This window comes from Oncorhynchus masou, chromosome 23 (genome assembly GCF_036934945.1).
Source record: "Oncorhynchus masou masou isolate Uvic2021 chromosome 23, UVic_Omas_1.1, whole genome shotgun sequence".
In the NCBI taxonomy this organism is placed as follows: Eukaryota; Metazoa; Chordata; class Actinopteri; order Salmoniformes; family Salmonidae; genus Oncorhynchus; species Oncorhynchus masou.
The window spans coordinates 1,992,913-2,011,852 of NC_088234.1; the positions used below are offsets into that span (position 1 = coordinate 1,992,913).

Consider the following 18,940-nt stretch of genomic DNA (forward strand, 5'->3'; position numbering starts at 1 on the left):
AACATCTATAATACAATACAACATTTATAATACAACACAACATCTATAATACATCTATAATACAATACAAATCTATAATACAACATCTAAAATACAATACAAATCTATAATACAACATTTAAAATACAATACAACATTTATAATACAATACAACATCTATAATAAAACATCTATAATACAACATCTATAATACATCTCTAATACAATACAACATCTATAATACAACACAACATCTATAATACAACACAACATCTATAATACAACATCTATAATACATCTCTAATACAATACAACATCTATAATACAACATCTATAATACATCTCTAATACAATACAACATCTATAATACAACATCTATAATACAACATCTATAATACATCTCTAATACAACACAACATCTATAATACAACACAACATCTATAATACAATACAACATCTATATTACAACACAACATCTATAATACAACACAACATCTATAATACAACACAACATCTATAATACAACACAACATCTATAATACAACATCTATAATACAATACAACATCTATAATACAATACAACATCTATAATACAATACAACATCTACAATACAATACAACATCTATAATACAACACAACATCTATAATACAACACAATATCTATAATACAACAAAACATCTATAATACAACACAACATCTATAATACAACATCTACAATACAATACAACATCTATAATACAAAAAAGCAACTGTCCTCACTCTGTTCTCTCCCTCTCCTCCTCTCTTCACTCTCCCCCTTTCTCACCTCTCATGTCGTATAGATTCAGTCTTCCTCAGTTTCTCCTCCCATGTCTCGTTCAGCTCAGCAATGATCTTCTCAGTCTCCTAGACAACCCATCAGAACCAGGAATCAGACACAGTAAACTAAAGTAGTAGACTATTAGAGACAGAAGTCTTGTACAGTAAACTAAACTAGTAGACTATTAGAGACAGAAGTCTAGTACAGTAAACTAAACTAGTAGACTATTAGAGACAGAGGTCTAGGACAGTAAACTAGTAGACTATTAGAGACAGAGGTCTAGGACAGTAAACTAGTAGACTATTAGAGACAGAAGTCTAGAACAGTAAACTAAACTAGTAGACTATTAGAGACAGAGGTCTAGGACAGTAAACTAGTAGACTATTAGAGACAGAGGTCTAGAACAGTAAACTAAACTAGTAGACTATTAGAGACAGAAGTCTAGTACAATAAACTAGTAGACTATTAGAGACAGAGGTCTAGGACAGTAAACTAAACTAGTAGACTACTAGAGACAGAAGTCTAGGACAGTGAACTAGTAGACTATTAGAGACAGAAGTCTAGGACAGTAAACTAGTAGACTATTAGAGACAGAAGTCTAGGACAGTAAACTAGTAGACTATTAGAGACAGAAGTCTAGTACAGTAAACTAGTAGACTATTAGAGACGGAAGTCTAGGACAGTAAACTAAACTAGAAGACTATTATAGACAGAAGTCTAGTACAGTAAACTAAAGTAGTAGACTATTAGAGACGGAAGTCTAGGACAGTAAACTAAACTAGAAGACTATTATAGACAGAAGTCTAGTACAGTAAACTAGTAGACTATTAGAGACAGAAGTCTAGGACAGTAAACTAATAGACTATTAGAGACAGAGGTCTAGGACAGTAAACTAGTAGACTATTAGAGACAGAGGTCTAGGACAGTAAACTAGTAGACTATTAGAGACAGAGGTCTAGAACAGTAAACTAAACTAGTAGACTATTAGAGACAGAAGTCTAGGACAGTAAACTAAAGTAGTAGACTATTAGAGACAGAAGTCTAGTACAGTAAACTAAAGACAGAGGTCTAGGACAGTAAACTAAAGTAGTAGACTATTAGAGACAGTCTAGGACAGTAAACTAGTAGACTATTAGAGACAGAAGTCTAGTACAGTAAACTAAAGTAGTAGACTATTAGAGACAGAGGTCTAGGACAGTAAACTAGTAGACTATTAGAGACAGAAGTCTAGGACAGTAAACTAGTAGACTATTAGAGACAGAGGTCTAGGACAGTAAACTAAACTAGCAGACTATTAGAGACAGAAGTCTAGAACAGTAAACTAGTAGACTATTAGAGACAGAGGTCTAGGACAGTAAACTAAAGTAGTAGACTATTAGAGACAGAAGTCTAGGACAGTAAACTAGTAGACCATTAGAGACAGAGGTCTAGGACAGTAAACTAAAGTAGTAGACTATTAGAGACAGAAGTCTAGGACAGTAAACTAAAGTCGTAGACTATTAGAGACAGAAGTCTAGGACAGTAAACTAAAGTAGTAGACTATTAGAGACAGAAGTCTAGTACAGTAAACTAAACTAGTAGACTATTAGAGACAGAAGTCTAGGACAGTAAACTAGTAGACTATTAGAGACAGAAGTCTAGTACAGTAAACTAAACTAGTAGACTATTAGAGACAGAAGTCTAGGACAGTAAACTAGTAGACTATTAGAGACAGAGGTCTAGTACAGTAAACTAGTAGACTATTAGAGACAGAAGTCTAGGACAGTAAACTAGTAGACTATTAGAGACAGAAGTCTAGGACAGTAAACTAGTAGACTATTAGAGACAGAAGTCTAGGACAGTAAAGTAGCAGACTATTAGAGACAGAGGTCTAGGACAGTAAACTAGCAGACTATTAGAGACAGAGGTCTAGGACAGTAAACTAGTAGACTATTAGAGACAGAGGTCTAGGACAGTAAACTAGCAGACTATTAGAGACAGAGGTCTAGGACAGTAAACTAGTAGACTATTAGAGACAGAGGTCTAGGACAGTAAACTAGTAGACTATTAGAGACAGAGGTCTAGGACAGTAAACTAAAGTAGTAGACTATTAGAGACAGAAGTCTAGGACAGTAAACTAAAGTAGTAGACTATTAGAGACAGAAGTCTAGGACAGTAAACTAGTAGACTATTAGAGACAGAGGTCTAGAACAGTAAACTAAAGTAGTAGACTATTAGAGACAGAGGTCTAGGACAGTAAACTAGTAGACTATTAGAGACAGAGGTCTAGGACAGTAAACTAAACTAGTAGACTATTAGAGACAGAAGTCTAGAACAGTATACTAGTAGACTATTAGAGACAGAAGTCTAGGACAGTAAACTAGTAGACTATTAGAGACAGAGGTCTAGGACAGTAAACTAAAGTAGTAGACTATTAGAGACAGAAGTCTAGTACAATAAACTAGTAGACTATTAGAGACAGAGGTCTAGGACAGTAAACTAGTAGACTATTAGAGACAGAGGTCTAGGACAGTAAACTAAAGTAGTAGACTATTAGAGACAGAGGTCTAGGACAGTAAACTAGTAGACTATTAGAGACAGAAGTCTAGGACAGTAAACTAGTAGACTATTAGAGACAGAAGTCTAGAACAGTAAACTAGTAGACTATTAGAGACAGAAGTCTAGAACAGTAAACTAGTAGACTATTAGAGACAGAGGTCTAGGACAGTAAACTAGTAGACTATTAGAGACAGAGGTCTAGGACAGTAAACAGATATGGTTCATACCTCCAGTCTCTCAGCCACCTCCTCTTTACTGATGGTCTCAACAAGCTCCTCCCCTTCAGCAAAGTCCGCCGTCATGTGATCAGTCATGTGATCAGCCTCTCCGTCAGGTGTGGAGTCTTCGTCAGGGGCGGAGTTAGAATCTTGGGCAGGGTTCTGTGGGGCTTCTGATTGGCCGTTAGCGGTGATTGGCTGGTGGGTTGGCAGGCCTGAGGGGGAGGAGCCCAGAGCACTGTTGTTGTTCACCTCTCCACCTGAGAGAGACAGAGATAGACAGACAGAGATAGAGAGATGGGTCAGAGCTCTGTGTGTTTGTTACCTGTTACAGCCAGTAGTTCAGACAGCCCCTGTGAGAACAGCAGTGTTTGTTACCTGTTACAGCCAGTAGTTCAGACAGCCCCTGTGAGAACAGCAGGTCTCTCAGTCTGTTGACTTCTTCTTTTAGTTCTCTGATCAGTCTGGCGTTGGGATCCTCATTGATTATAGCATTACACCTGATCTGCTTGGCACGGTCTGCATACCTAGAGAGAGAGAGACACATGGAGACTGAAAGTTATATTAGGAAAATTAGAACTTTGCAATCTGAATATTTTCCTTGGTGCCCCAACTTCCTAGTTAATTACATTTACCTGATTAGTTAATCACGTAATAATAATTACAGAGAATTGATTTGATAAACTAACCGTCTTCAGTTTAATGATGCCAAAGACACGTGGAGACCGACAGACGAGACACGTGGAGCCCGACAGACAAGACACGTGGAGACCGACAGACAGGCACGTGGAGACCGACAGACAAGACACGTGGAGACCGACAGACAAGACACGTGGAGACCGACAGACAAGACACGTGGAGACCGAGAGACAGGCACGTGGAGACCGACAGACAGGCACGTGGAGACCGACCGACAAGACACGTGGAGACCGACAGACAAGACACGTGGAGACCGACCGACAAGACACGTGGAGACCGACAGACAAGACACGTGGAGACCGACCGACAAGACACGTGGAGACCGACCGACAAGACACGTGGAGACCGACAGACAAGACACGTGGAGCCCGACAGACAAGACACGTGGAGACCGAGCGACAAGACACGTGGAGACCAACAGACAAGACACGTGGAGACCGAGACAAGACACGTGGAGACCGAGACAAGACACGTGGAGACCGAGAGACAAGACACGTGGAGCCCGACAGACAGACACGTGGAGCCCGACAGACAAGACACGTGGAGACCGACAGACAGACACGTGGAGACCGACAGACAGACACGTGGAGACCGAGACAAGACACGTGGAGACCGAGAGACAAGACAGGTGGAGACCGAGACAGACACGTGGAGACCGAGAGACAAGACACGTGGAGACCGAGACAAGACACGTGGAGACCGAGACAAGACACGTGGAGACCGAGACAAGACACGTGGAGACCGAGAGACAAGACACGTGGAGCCCGACAGACAGACACGTGGAGCCCGACAGACAAGACACGTGGAGACCGACAGACAGACACGTGGAGACCGACAGACAGACACGTGGAGACCGAGACAAGACACGTGGAGACCGAGAGACAGGCACGTGGAGACCGACAGACAGACACGTGGAGACCGCGAGACAAGACACGTGGAGACCGAGAGACAGGCACGATAAGACACGAGACCGACAGACAGACACGTGGAGACCGAGACAAGACACGTGGAGACCGAGAGACAGGCACGTGGAGACTGACAGACAGACACGTGGAGACCGCGAGACAAGACACGTGGAGACCGACAGACAGGCACGTGGAGACCGACAGATAAGACACGTGGAGACCGACAGACAGACACGTGGAGACCGAGACAAGACACGTGGAGACCGAGAGACAGGCACGTGGAGACTGACAGACAGACACGTGGAGACCGCGAGACAAGACACGTGGAGACCGACAGACAGGCACGTGGAGACCGACAGATAAGACACGTGGAGACCGACAGACAGACACGTGGAGACCGAGACAAGACACGTGGAGACCGAGAGACAGGCACGTGTTGACCGACAGACAGACACGTGGAGACCGCGAGACAAGACACGTGGAGACCGACAGACAGACACGTGGAGACCGAGACAAGACACGTGGAGACCGAGAGACAGGCACGTGGAGACCGACAGACAAGACACGTGGAGCCCGACAGACAAGACACGTGGAGCCCGACAGACAGACACGTGGAGACCGAGACAAGACACGTGGAGACCGAGAGACAGGCACGTGGAGACCGACAGACAGGCACGTGGAGACCGACAGACAGGCACGTGGAGACTGATAGACACATGGAGACTGATAGAAAGACACATGGAGGCTGATAGACAGAGACATGAAGACTGATAGACACATGGAGACTGATAGACAGACACATGGAGACTGATAGACAGACACGTGGAGACTGATATACAGACACATTGAGACTGATAGACAGACACATGGAGGCTGATAGACAGACACATGGAGACTGATAGACAGACACATGGAGACTGATAGACAGACACATGGAGACTGATAGACAGACACATGGAGACTGATAGACAGACACATGGAGACTGAGACAGACACATGGAGACTGATAGACAGACACATGGAGACTGATAGACAGACACATGGAGACTGATAGACAGACACATGGAGACTGATAGACAGAGACATGGAGTCTCATATACAGACACATGGAGACTGATAGATACATACATGGAGACTGATAGATACATACATGGAGACTGATAGATACATACATGGAGACTGATAGACATACACATGGAGACTGATAGACAGACACATGGAGACTCATATACAGACACATGGAGACTGATAGACAGACACATGGAGGCTGATAGACAGACACATGGAGACTGATAGACAGACACATGGAGACTGATAGACAGACACATGGAGACTGATAGACAGACACATTGAGACTGATAGACAGACTCATATACAGACACATGGAGACTGATAGACCGAGACATGAAGACTGATAGACAGACACATGAAGACTGATAGACAGACACATGGAGACTGATAGACAGACACATGGAGACTGATAGACAGACACATGGAGACTGATAGACAGACACATTGAGACTGATAGACAGACTCATATACAGACACATGGAGACTGATAGACAGAGACATGAAGACTGATAGACAGACACATGAAGACTGATAGACAGACACATGGTTACTGATAGACAGACACATTGAGACTGATAGACAGAGACATGGAGACTGATAGACAGACACATGGAGACTGATAGACAGAGACATGGAGGCTGATAGACAGACACATGGAGACTGATAGACAGACACATGGATACTGATAGACAGACACATGGAGACTGATAGACAGACACATGGAGACTGATAGACAGACACGTGGAGACTGATAGACAGACACGTGGAGACTGATAGACAGACACGTGGAGACTGATAGAAAGACACATGAAGACTGATAGACAGACACATGGAGACTGATAGACAGACACATGGAGACTGATAGACAGACACATGGAGACTGATAGACAGAGACATGGAGACTGATAGACAGACACATGGAGACTGATAGACAGAGACATGGAGGCTGATAGACAGACACATGGAGACTGATAGACAGACACATGGAGACTGATAGACAGACACATGGAGACTGATAGACAGACACATGGATACTGATAGACAGACACATGGAGACTGATAGACAGACACGTGGAGACTGATAGACAGACACGTGGAGACTGATAGACAGACACGTGGAGACTGATAGACAGACACGTGGAGACTGATAGACAGACACATGGAGACTGATAGACAGACACATGGAGTCTGATAGACAGACACATGGAGACTGATAGACAGACACATGGAGACTGATAGACAGACACACTGAGACTGATGTGGAGGGTTGAATGGATAGAGACAGAGAGGGAGAGAGAGGAGGTGTTTACCTACCTGAGTGTACTGAGTGTTTCTTCATAGTTAATGTCTGCTGGACTGAGAGCTGCTATCATCGCTGTCCTGGAGTTACCACCTGACAGAGAGAGAGGTTTATATATCACATAGACCTCCCCTCCATCCATCCTCTGTCCTAAAGTTACCACCTGACAGAGAGAGAGGTTTATATATCACATAGACCTCCCCTCCATCCATCCTCTGTCCTAAAGTTACCACCTGACAGAGAGAGAGGTTTATATATCACATAGACCTCCCCTCCATCCATCCTCTGTCCTAAAGTTACCACCTGACAGAGAGAGAGGTTTATATATCACATAGACCTCCCTCCATCCATCCTCTGTCCTAAAGTTACCACCTGACACAGAGAGAGGTTTATATATCACATAGACCTACTTCCTCTCCATCCATCCTCTGTCCTCCATCCCTCCCAAGGGAGCTTTCATAACACACTGTTCAATGTGTTTGTGACAGTCCCAGTCCATCCATCCTCTGTGTAAATGTCTAACCTGGTTCAGAGAGAGGTTTATATATCACATAGACCTCCCCTCCATCCATCCTCTGTCCTAAAGTTACCACCTGACAGAGAGAGAGGTTTATATATCACATAGACCTCCCCTCCATCCATCCTCTGTCCTAAAGTTACCACCTGACAGAGAGAGAGGTTTATATATCACTAGACCTCCCCCTTACTCCATCCATGGTCTGTCCTAAAGTTACCACCTGACACAGAGAGAGAATAACATTTATATATCACATAGACCTCCCCCATCCATCCTGGTGAGAATCCATGGTTAAAGTTACCACCTGACACCTGAGAGAATAACATTTATATATCACATAGACCTCCCCTCCATCCATCCTCTGGAGAGAATCCTGGTTAATACCTACCTCTACCACCAGAGAGAGGTTTACTATATCACATAACCTCCCCTCCATCCATCCTCTGTCCTAAAGTTACTGACCTGGAGAGAATAACATGGTTAATATCACATAGACCTCCCTCCATCCACCAGACTGACCTTTACCACCTGACAGAGAGAACATGGTTTATATATCACATAGACCTCCCCAGACTCCATCCATCCTCTGTCCTAAAGTTACGACCTGACCTGAGAGAGAGGTTTAATATCACATAGACCTCCCCTCCATCCATCCTCTGTCCAAAGTTACCACCTGACAGAGAATAGGTTTATATTCACATAGACCTCCCCTCCAGGTCCATCCTCTGACCTAAAGTTACCACCTGGCAGAATAGAGATGGTTTATATACCATAACCTCTAGGTCCATCCATCCTCTGTCCTAAAGTTACCACCTGACAGAGAGAGAGGTAACATTTAATCACATAGACCTCCTCCATCCATCCTCTGTCCTGGTTAAAGTTACCACCCGACAGAGAGAGAGGTTTATATATCACATAGACCTCCCCTCCATCCATCCTCTGTCCACCAGTTACCACCTGACAGAGAGAGAGGTTTATATCATGGTTACATAGACCTACTTCACTCTCTCCATCTAGCTCCTCTGCCCTCCATCCCTCCCAAGGGAGCTGTTCATAACACACTGTTCAATGTGTTTGTGACAGTTTCCCAGTGTAAAACAAACAGGTTACAGTACATTCATACCATTAATAAGTTGTGTGAAATGTCTAGCAGGACTCTACCAGCACCCAGGTTCTCTTTCAGGAGCCAGGTGAGGACCGAGTCTCTGTAGGGGATGAAGTCGGACCCTCTTCTTACTGTTCTGCATTTCAGCCAGAGCAGAGATGACCTTCCCCAGGGTGGTGAGAGACTAACCAGCCCCCCTGTTGATCCAGCTGACCTTCAACCTCAAACCCTTTGCATTCCCCCCCCCCTCATCACCAGACGAGTTAAGCTCCTCACTACCAGCTAGGTCCACCAGACTGACCTTACTGACCTGGAGAGAATAACATGGTTAATACCTAACCTCTAGGTCCACCAGACTGACCTGGAGAGAATAACATGGTTAATACCTAACCTCTAGGTCCACCAGACTGACCTGGAGAGAATAACATGGTTAATACCTAACCTCTAGGTCCACCAGACTGACCTTACTGACCTGGAGAGAATAACATGGTTAATACCTAACCTCTAGGTCCACCAGACTGACCTTACTGACCTGGAGAGAATAACATGGTTAATACCTAACCAGCCCCCCCTCTAGGTCCACCAGACTGACCTGGTGAGAATAACATGGTTAATACCTAACCTCTAGGTCCACCAGACTGACCTTACTGACCTGGTGAGAATAACATGGTTAATACCTAACCTCTAGGTCCACCAGACTGACCTTACTGACCTGGAGAGAATAACATGGTTAATACCTAACCTCTAGGTCCACCAGACTGACCTTACTGACCTGGAGAGAATAACATGGTTAATACCTAACCCCCCTCTCTAGGTCCACCAGACTGACCTGGTGAGAATAACATGGTTAATGATGGTATGAGGGCCAGATTGAGAATTTAGCCAAGACACCAGGGTTAATACCACCCCTACTCTTACGATAAGTGTCATGGGATCTTTAATGATCTCAGAGAGTCAGGACACCATACCAACACCCCTACTCTTACGATAAGTTCCATGGGATCTTTAATGACCTCAGAGAGTCTGGACACCAGGGTTAACACCCTACTCTTACGATAAGTGCCATGCCCCATCACCAGAGTTACAGTACATTCATCATCACCAGGATCTTTAATGACCAGAGAGTCTGGACACCAGCCCCCTTAACACCCTACTCTTACGATAAGTGCCATGGGATCTTTAGTGACCTCAGAGAGTCAGGACACCGGGGTTAACACCCCAGAGTACTCTTACGATAAGTGTCATGGGATCTTTAATGACCTCAGAGAGTCTGGACACCTGTTTAACACCCCATCCCAGAAAGACGGCACCCCTACACAGGGCAGTGGTTCATTGGGACCTTTTTTAGACCAGTGCCTCCTACTGGCCCTCCAACACCACTTCCTGCAGCATCTGGTCTCCCATCCAGGAACTGACCAGGACCAACCCTGCTTAGCTTCAGAAGCAAGCCAGCAGTGGTATGCAGGGTGATATGCTGCTGGCTATAATGTGATTGAGGTGTCATGGATCTGTCTCTCTCTCCAACAGGAAATCCCCCTGGTCTGAGTGTGACAGCGATGTTGCAGCAGGCTACCTCATCACCAGAGTTACAATACATTCATACCAGCCCCCCCTCATCACCAGAGTTACAGTACATTCATACCAGCCCCCCCCATCACCAGAGTTACAGTACATTCAGACCCCCCCCCCCCCCCTCATCACCAGAGTTACAGTACATTCAGACCCCCCCCCCCCCTCATCACCAGAGTTACAGTACATTCAGACCCCCCCCCATCACCAGAGTTACAGTACATTCATACCAGCCCCCCCCCCCCATCACCAGAGTTACAGTACATTCATACCAGCCCCCCCCCCATCACCAGAGTTACAGTACATTCATACCAGCCCCCCCCCCCCATCACCAGAGTTACAATACATTCATACCAGCCCCCCCCTCATCACCAAAGTTACAGTACATTCATACCAGCCCCCCTCCTCATCACCAGAGTTACAGTTCATTCATACCAGACCCCCCCCCCTCATCACCAAAGTTACAGTACATTCATACCAGCCCCCCTCCTCATCACCAGAGTTACAGTACATTCATACCAGACCCCCCTCATCACCAGAGTTACAGTACATTCATACCAGACCCCCCCTCATCACCAGAGTTACAGTACATTCATACCAGACCCCCCCCTCATCACCAGAGTTACTGTACATTCATACCAGACCCCCCCCATCACCAGAGTTACAGTACATTCATACCAGCCCCCCCCCTCATCACCAGAGTTACAGTACATTCATACCAGACCCCCCCCATCACCAGAGTTACAGTTCATTCATACCAGACCCCCCCCATCACCAGAGTTACAGTACATTCATACCAGCCCCCCCCCCATCACCAGAGTTACAGTTCATTCATACCAGCCCCCCCCATCACCAGAGTTACAATACATTCATACCAGCCCCCCCCTCATCACCAGAGTTACAATACATTCATACCAGACCCCCCTCCTCATCACCAGAGTTACAGTACATTCATACCAGCCCCCCCCTCATAACCAGAGTTACAGTACATTCATACCAGACCCCCCCTCCTCATCACCAGAGTTACAGTTCATTCATACCAGCCCCCCCTCATCACCAGAGTTACAATACATTCATACCAGCCCCCCCTCATAACCAGAGTTACAATACATTCATACCAGACCCCCCCCCCCTCCTCATCACCAGAGTTACAGTACATTCATACCAGCCCCCCCCAGTACATTCATCATCACCAGAGTTACAGTTCATTCATACCAGCCCCCCCTCCTCACCAGAGTTACAGTACATTCATACCAGACCCCCCCTCCTCATCACCAGAGTTACAGTACATTCATACCAGCCCCCCCCCTCCTCACCAGAGTTACTGTACATTCATACCAGCCCCCCCCCATCACCAGAGTTACAGTACATTCATACCAGCCCCCCCTCCTCATCACCAGAGTTACAGTACATTCATACCAGCCCCCCTCCTCATCACCAGAGTTACAGTTCATTCATACCAGCCCCCCCCTCATCACCAGAGTTACAGTTCATTCATACCAGCCCCCCCATCACCAGAGTTACAATACATTCATACCAGCCCCCCCTCCTCATCACCAGAGTTACAGTTCATTCATACCAGCCCCCCCCTCATCACCAGAGTTACAGTACATTCATACCAGCCCCCCCCCTCCTCATCACCAGAGTTACAGTACATTCATACCAGCCCCCCCTCCTCATCACCAGAGTTACAGTACATTCATACCAGCCCCCCCTCCTCACCAGAGTTACAGTACATTCATACCAGCCCCCCCCTCACTCATCACCAGAGTTACAGTTCATTCATACCAGCCCCCCCCATCACCAGAGTTACAATACATTCATACCAGCCCCCCCCTCCTCATCACCAGAGTTACAGTTCATTCATACCAGCCCCCCCCTCATCACCAGAGTTACAGTACATTCATACCAGCCCCCCCTCCTCATCACCAGAGAGTTACAGTACATTCATACCAGCCCCCCCCTCATCACCAGAGTTACAGTACATTCATACCAGCCCCCCCCTCATCACCAGAGTTACAATACATTCATACCAGCCCCCCCCATCACCAGAGTTACAGTTCATTCATACCAGCCCCCCTCATCACCAGAGTTACAGTTCATTCATACCAGCCCCCCCTCCTCCTCATCACCAGAGTTACAGTACATTCCTACCAGCCCCCCCCCATCCTCATCACCAGAGTTACAGTACATTCCTACCAGCCCCCCCCTCATCACCAGAGTTACAGTACATTCATACCAGCCCCCCCCCTCCTCATCACCAGAGTTACAGTACATTCATACCAGACCCCCCCTCCCTACTTCCTTCTCCGTGTCCAGGGAGATGTTGGTCTCTCTGTTTCACACCAACACCTAAACACACCTAACACACCCTGTCTGTCTGACAAACAATAATGGATTATTATTGTGTGTTTACTCGTACCTTCTCAGTGTCCAGGCTGGTGAGTTGGTCTCTTCGTTTCTGTGTGAACACGATGGTGAAGACGGCGTGGGAACGACTAGACGTCTCATTCATATTTGTTGCTGCCACCGTCCTGAAATCAATACCAATCAGTGTATCAATCAACAAGTAATCCCTCAATGAACACACACACACCCCACAGTCCTGAAATCAATACCAATCAATCAGTGTATCAATCAACAAGTAATCCCTCAATGAACACACACACACCCCACAGTCCTGAAATCAAACCACAATGAGTCAATCAGTCAGATAATATACCAATCAGTCAACTAGTTTATATATCAATCAGTTAACTAGTTTATATGTCAATCAGTCAACTAGTTAATATACCAATCAGTTAACTAGTTAATATACCAATCAGTCAACTAGTTAATATACCAATCAGTCAACTAGTTAATATACCAATCAGTCAACTAGTTTATATGTCAATCAGTCAACTAGTTAATATACCAATCAGTCAACTAGTTAATATACCAATCAGTCAACTAGTTAATATACCAATCAGTCAACTAGATAATATACCAATCAGTCACCTAGTTAATATACCAATCAGTCAACTAGATAATATACCAATCAGTCAACTAGTTAATATACCAATATACCATCAGTCAACTAGATAATATACCAATCAGTCAACTAGATAATATACCAATCAGTAAACTAGTTAATATACCAATCAGTCAAACTAGTTAATATACCAATCAGTCAACTAGTTAATACACCAATCAGTCAACTAGTTTACATATCAATCAGTCAACTAGTTAATATACCAATCAGACAGTCAACTAGTTAATATACCAATCAGCCAGTCAACTAGTTTATATATCATTCAGTCAACTTGTTCATATATCAATCAGTCAATTAGTTATATCAATCAGTCAACTAGTTAATATACCAATCAGACAGTCAACTAGTTAATATACAAATCAGCCAGTCAATTAGTTAATATATCAATCAGCAAACTAGTTAATATACCAATCTGTCAACTACTTAATAAACCAATCAGTCAGTCAACTAGTTTATACATCAAACAGTCAGTTAGCTAGCTTAAACACCAATCAGTCAAATAGTTAATATACCAATCAGTCAGTCAACTAGTTTATATATCAATCAGTCAACTAGTTAATATACCAATCAGTCAGTCAACTAGTTAATATACCAATCAGTCAGTCAACTAGTTTATACATCAAACAGTCAGTTAGCTAGTTAAACACCAATCAGTCAACTAGTTAATATACCAATCAGTCAGTCAACTAGTTTATATATCAATCAGTCAACTAGTTTATATATCAATCAGTCAACTAGTTTATATATCAATCAGTCAACTAGTTAATATACCAATCAGTCAGTTAACTAGTTTATATATAAATCAGTCAACCAGTTAATATACCAATCAGTCAGGCAACTAGTTTATATATCAATCAGTCAACTAGTTTATATATCAATCAGTCAACTAGTTTATATATCACTCAGTCATCTAGTTAAATTACAAATAAGTCAGTCAACTAGTTAATATACCAATCAGTCAGTCAACTAGTTTATATATCAATCAGTCAACTAGTTAATATATCAATCAGTCAACTAGTTTATATATCAATCAGTCAACTAGTTTATATATCAATCAGTCAACTAGTTTATATATCAATCAGTCAACTAGTTTATATATCAATCAGTCAACTAGTTAATATACCAATCAGTCAGTCAACTAGTTAATATACCAATCAGTCAGTCAACTAGTTTATATATCAATCAGTCAGTCAACTAGTTAATATACCAATCAGTCAATCAACTAGTTTATATATCAATCAGTCAACTAGTTAATATACCAATCAGTCAGTCAACTAGTTTATATATCAATCAGTCAACTAGTTAATATACCAGTCAGTCAACTAGTTAATATACAGATCAGCCAGTCAATTAGTTAATATATCAATCAGTCAAACTAGTTAATATACCAATCAGTCAGTCAACTTGTTAATATACCAATCAGTCAGTCAACTAGTTTATATATCAATCAGTCAACTAGTTAATATACCAATCAGTCAGTCAACTAGTTTATATATCAATCAGTCAACTAGTTAATATACCAATCAGTCAGTCAACTAGTTAATATACCAATCAGTCAGTCAACTAGTTTATATATCAATCAGTCAACTAGTTAATATACCAATCAGTCAGTCAACTAGTTAATATATCAATCAGTCAGTCAACTAGTTAATATATCAATCAGTCAGTCAACTAGTTAATATACCAATCAGTCAGTCAACTAGTTAATATACCAACCAGTCAGTCAACTAGTTTATATATCAATCAGTCAACTAGTTAATATACCAATCAGTCAGTCAACTAGTTAATATACCAATCAGTCAGTCAACTAGTTTATATATCAATCAGTCAACTAGTTAATATACCAATCAGTCAGTCAACTAGTTAATATACCAATCAGTCAGTCAACTAGTTAATATACCAATCAGTCAGTCAACTAGTTTAAATATCAATCAGTCAGTCAACTAGTTAATATACCAATCAGCCAATCAACTAGTTTATATATCTATCAGTCAGTCAACAAATGTATACCAATCAATCAGTCAACTAGTTAATATACCAATCAGTCAGTCAACTAGTTAATATACCAATCAGTCAACTAGTTTATATATCAATCAGTCAGTCAACAAATGTATACCAATCAATCAGTCAACTAGTTAATATACCAATCAGTCAGTCAACTTGTTTATATATCAATCAGTCAACTAGTTAATATACAAATCAGTCAGTCAACTAGTTAATATACCAATCAATCAGTCAAATAGTTTATATATCAATCAGTCAACTAGTTAATATACCAATCAGTCAGTCAACTAGTTAATATATCAATCAGTCAGTCAACTAGTTTATATATCAATCAGTTAGTCAACTAATTTATATATCAATCAGTCAGTCAACTAGTTAATATATCAATCAGTCAGAATACTAGTTAATATACCAATCAGTCAGTCAACTAATTTATATATTAATCAATCAACTAGTTTATATATCAATCAGTCAACTAGTTAATATACCAATCAGTCAACTAGTTTATATATCAATCAGTCAACTAGTTAATATACCAATCAGTCAACTAGTTTATATATCAATCAGTCAACTAGTTTATATATCAATCAGTCAACTAGTTAATATACCAATCAGTCAGACAACTAGTTAATATACCAATCAGTCAGTCAACTAATTAATATACCAATCAGTGAGTCAACTAGTAAATATACAGTGGGTCAAAAAAGTATTTAGTCAGCCACCAACTTGTGCAAGTTCTCCCAATTGAAAAGATGAGAGAGGCCTGTAATTTTCATCATAGGAACTCTTCAATTATGACAGACAAAATGAGAAAAAAAATAGTTAATGGTTCCTGTAGTAATAGTATAGTATATATAGTAACCTGATCTGAGCCAGAATGGTTCCTGTAGTAATAGTATAGTATATATAGTAACCTGATCTGAGCCAGAATGGTTCCTGTAGTAATAGTATAGTATATATAGTAGCCTGATCTGAGCCAGAATGGTTTCTGTAGTAATAGTATAGTATATATAGTAACCAATCTGAGCCAGAATGGTTCCTGTAGTAATAGTATAGTATATATAGTAGCCTGATCTGAGCCAGAATGGTTCCTGTAGTAATAGTATAGTATATATAGTAGCCTGATCTGAGCCAGAATGGTTCCTGTAGTAATAGTATAGTATATATAGTAACCTGATCTGAGCCAGAATGGTTCCTGTTGTAATACTATAGTATATATAGTAGCCTGATCTGAGCCAGAAAAGTTCCTGTTTCTGTAGTAATAGTATAGTATATATAGTAGCCTGATCTGAGCCAGAATGGTTCCTGTAGTAATAGTATAGTATATATAGTAACCTGATCTGAGCCAGTATAGTATATATAGTAGCCTGATCTGAGCCAGAATGGTTCCTGTTTCTGTAGTAATAGTATAGTATATATAGTAGCCTGATCTGAGCCAGAATGGTTCCTGTAGTAACTAGTATAGTATATATAGTAGCCTGATCTGAGCCAGAATGGTTTCTGTAGTAATAGTATAGTATATATAGTAGTTTATCTGAGCCAGAATGGTTCCTGTAGTAATAGTATAGTATATATAGTAGCAATCTGAGCCAGAATGGTTCCTGTTTCTGTAGTATAGTATATATAGTAGCCTGATCTGAGCCAGAATGGTTCCTGTAGTAATAGTATAGTATATATAGTAGCCTGATCTGAGCCAGAATGGTTCCTGTAGTAATAGTATAGTATATATAGTAGCCTGATCTGAGCCAGAATGGTTCCTGTAGTAATAGTATAGTATATATAGTAACCTGATCTGAGCCAGAATGGTTCTTGTTTCTGTAGTAATAGTATAGTATATATAGTAACCTGATCTGAGCCAGAATGGTTCCTGTAGTAATACTATAGTATATATAGTAACCTGATCTGAGCATGAATGGTTCCTGTAGTAATACTATAGTATATATAGTAACCTGATCTGAGCCAGAATGGTTCCTGTTTCTGTAGTAATAGTATAGTATATATAGTAGCCTGATCTGAGCCAGAATGGTTCCTGTAGTAATAGTATAGTATATATAGTAACCTGATCTGAGCCAGAATGGTTCCTGTTTCTGTAGTAATAGTATAGTATATATAGTAGCCTGATCTGAGCCAGAATGGTTCCTGTAGTAATAGTATAGTATATATAGTAGCCTGATCTGAGCCAGAATGGTTCCTGTAGTAATAGTATAGTATATATAGTAGCCTGATCTGAGCCAGAATGGTTCCTGTTTCTGTAGTAATAGTATAGTATATATAGTAGCCTGATCTGAGCCAGAATGGTTCCTGTTGTAATAGTATAGTATATATAGTAGCCTGATCTGAGCCAGAATGGTTCCTGTAGTAATAGTATAGTCTATATAGTAACCTGATCTGAGCCAGAATGGTTCCTGTAGTAATAGTATAGTATATATAGTAGCCTGATCTGAGCCAGAATGGTTCCTGTAGTAATACTATAGTATATATAGTAACCTGATCTGAGCCAGAATGGTTCCTGTAGTAATAGTATAGTATATATAGTAACCTGATCTGAGCCAGAATGGTTCCTGTAGTAATAGTATAGTATATATAGTAGCCTGATCTGAGCCAGAATGGTTCCTGTAGTAATAGTATATATAGTAGCCTGATCTGAGCCAGAATGGTTCCTGTAGTAATAGTATAGTATATATAGTAGCCTGATCTGAGCCAGAATGGTTCCTGTAGTAATAGTATAGTATATATAGTAGCCTGATCTGAGCCAGAATGGTTCCTGTTGTAATAGTATAGTATATATAGAAGCCTGATCTGAGCCAGAATGGTTCCTGTTTCTGTAGTAATAGTATAGTATATATAGTAACCTGATCTGAGCCAGAATGGTTCCTGTTTCTGTAGTAATAGTATAGTATATATAGTAGCCTGATCTGAGCCAGAATGGTTCCTGTTGTAATAGTATAGTATATATAGAAGCCTGATCTGAGCCAGAATGGTTCCTGTTTCTGTAGTAATAATATAGTATATATAGTAGCCTGATCTGAGCCAGAATGGTTCCTGTTGTAATAGTATAGTATATATAGTAACCTGATCTGAGCCAGAATGGTTCCTGTAGTAATAGTATAGTATATATAGTAGCCTGATCTGAGCCAGAATGGTTCCTGTTTCTGTAGTAATAGTATAGTATATATAGTAACCTGATCTGAGCCAGAATGGTT

At 41.6% G+C, this 18,940-nt stretch overlaps 1 protein-coding gene across 1 annotated transcript in view; it reads right to left on the reverse strand.

Moving 5' to 3' along the window:
- The window catches only part of LOC135510164 (kinesin-like protein KIF1C), a 108,643-nt gene that overhangs the window by 42,907 nt on the left and 46,796 nt on the right, over positions 1-18,940 (reverse strand). Inside the window, 7 exon segments of the mRNA XM_064930949.1 lie at positions 787-866; positions 3,546-3,796; positions 3,915-4,063; positions 7,526-7,604; positions 9,196-9,254; positions 9,256-9,443; positions 13,125-13,236. Coding sequence (XP_064787021.1) covers positions 787-866; positions 3,546-3,796; positions 3,915-4,063; positions 7,526-7,604; positions 9,196-9,254; positions 9,256-9,443; positions 13,125-13,236 — 918 coding nt within the window.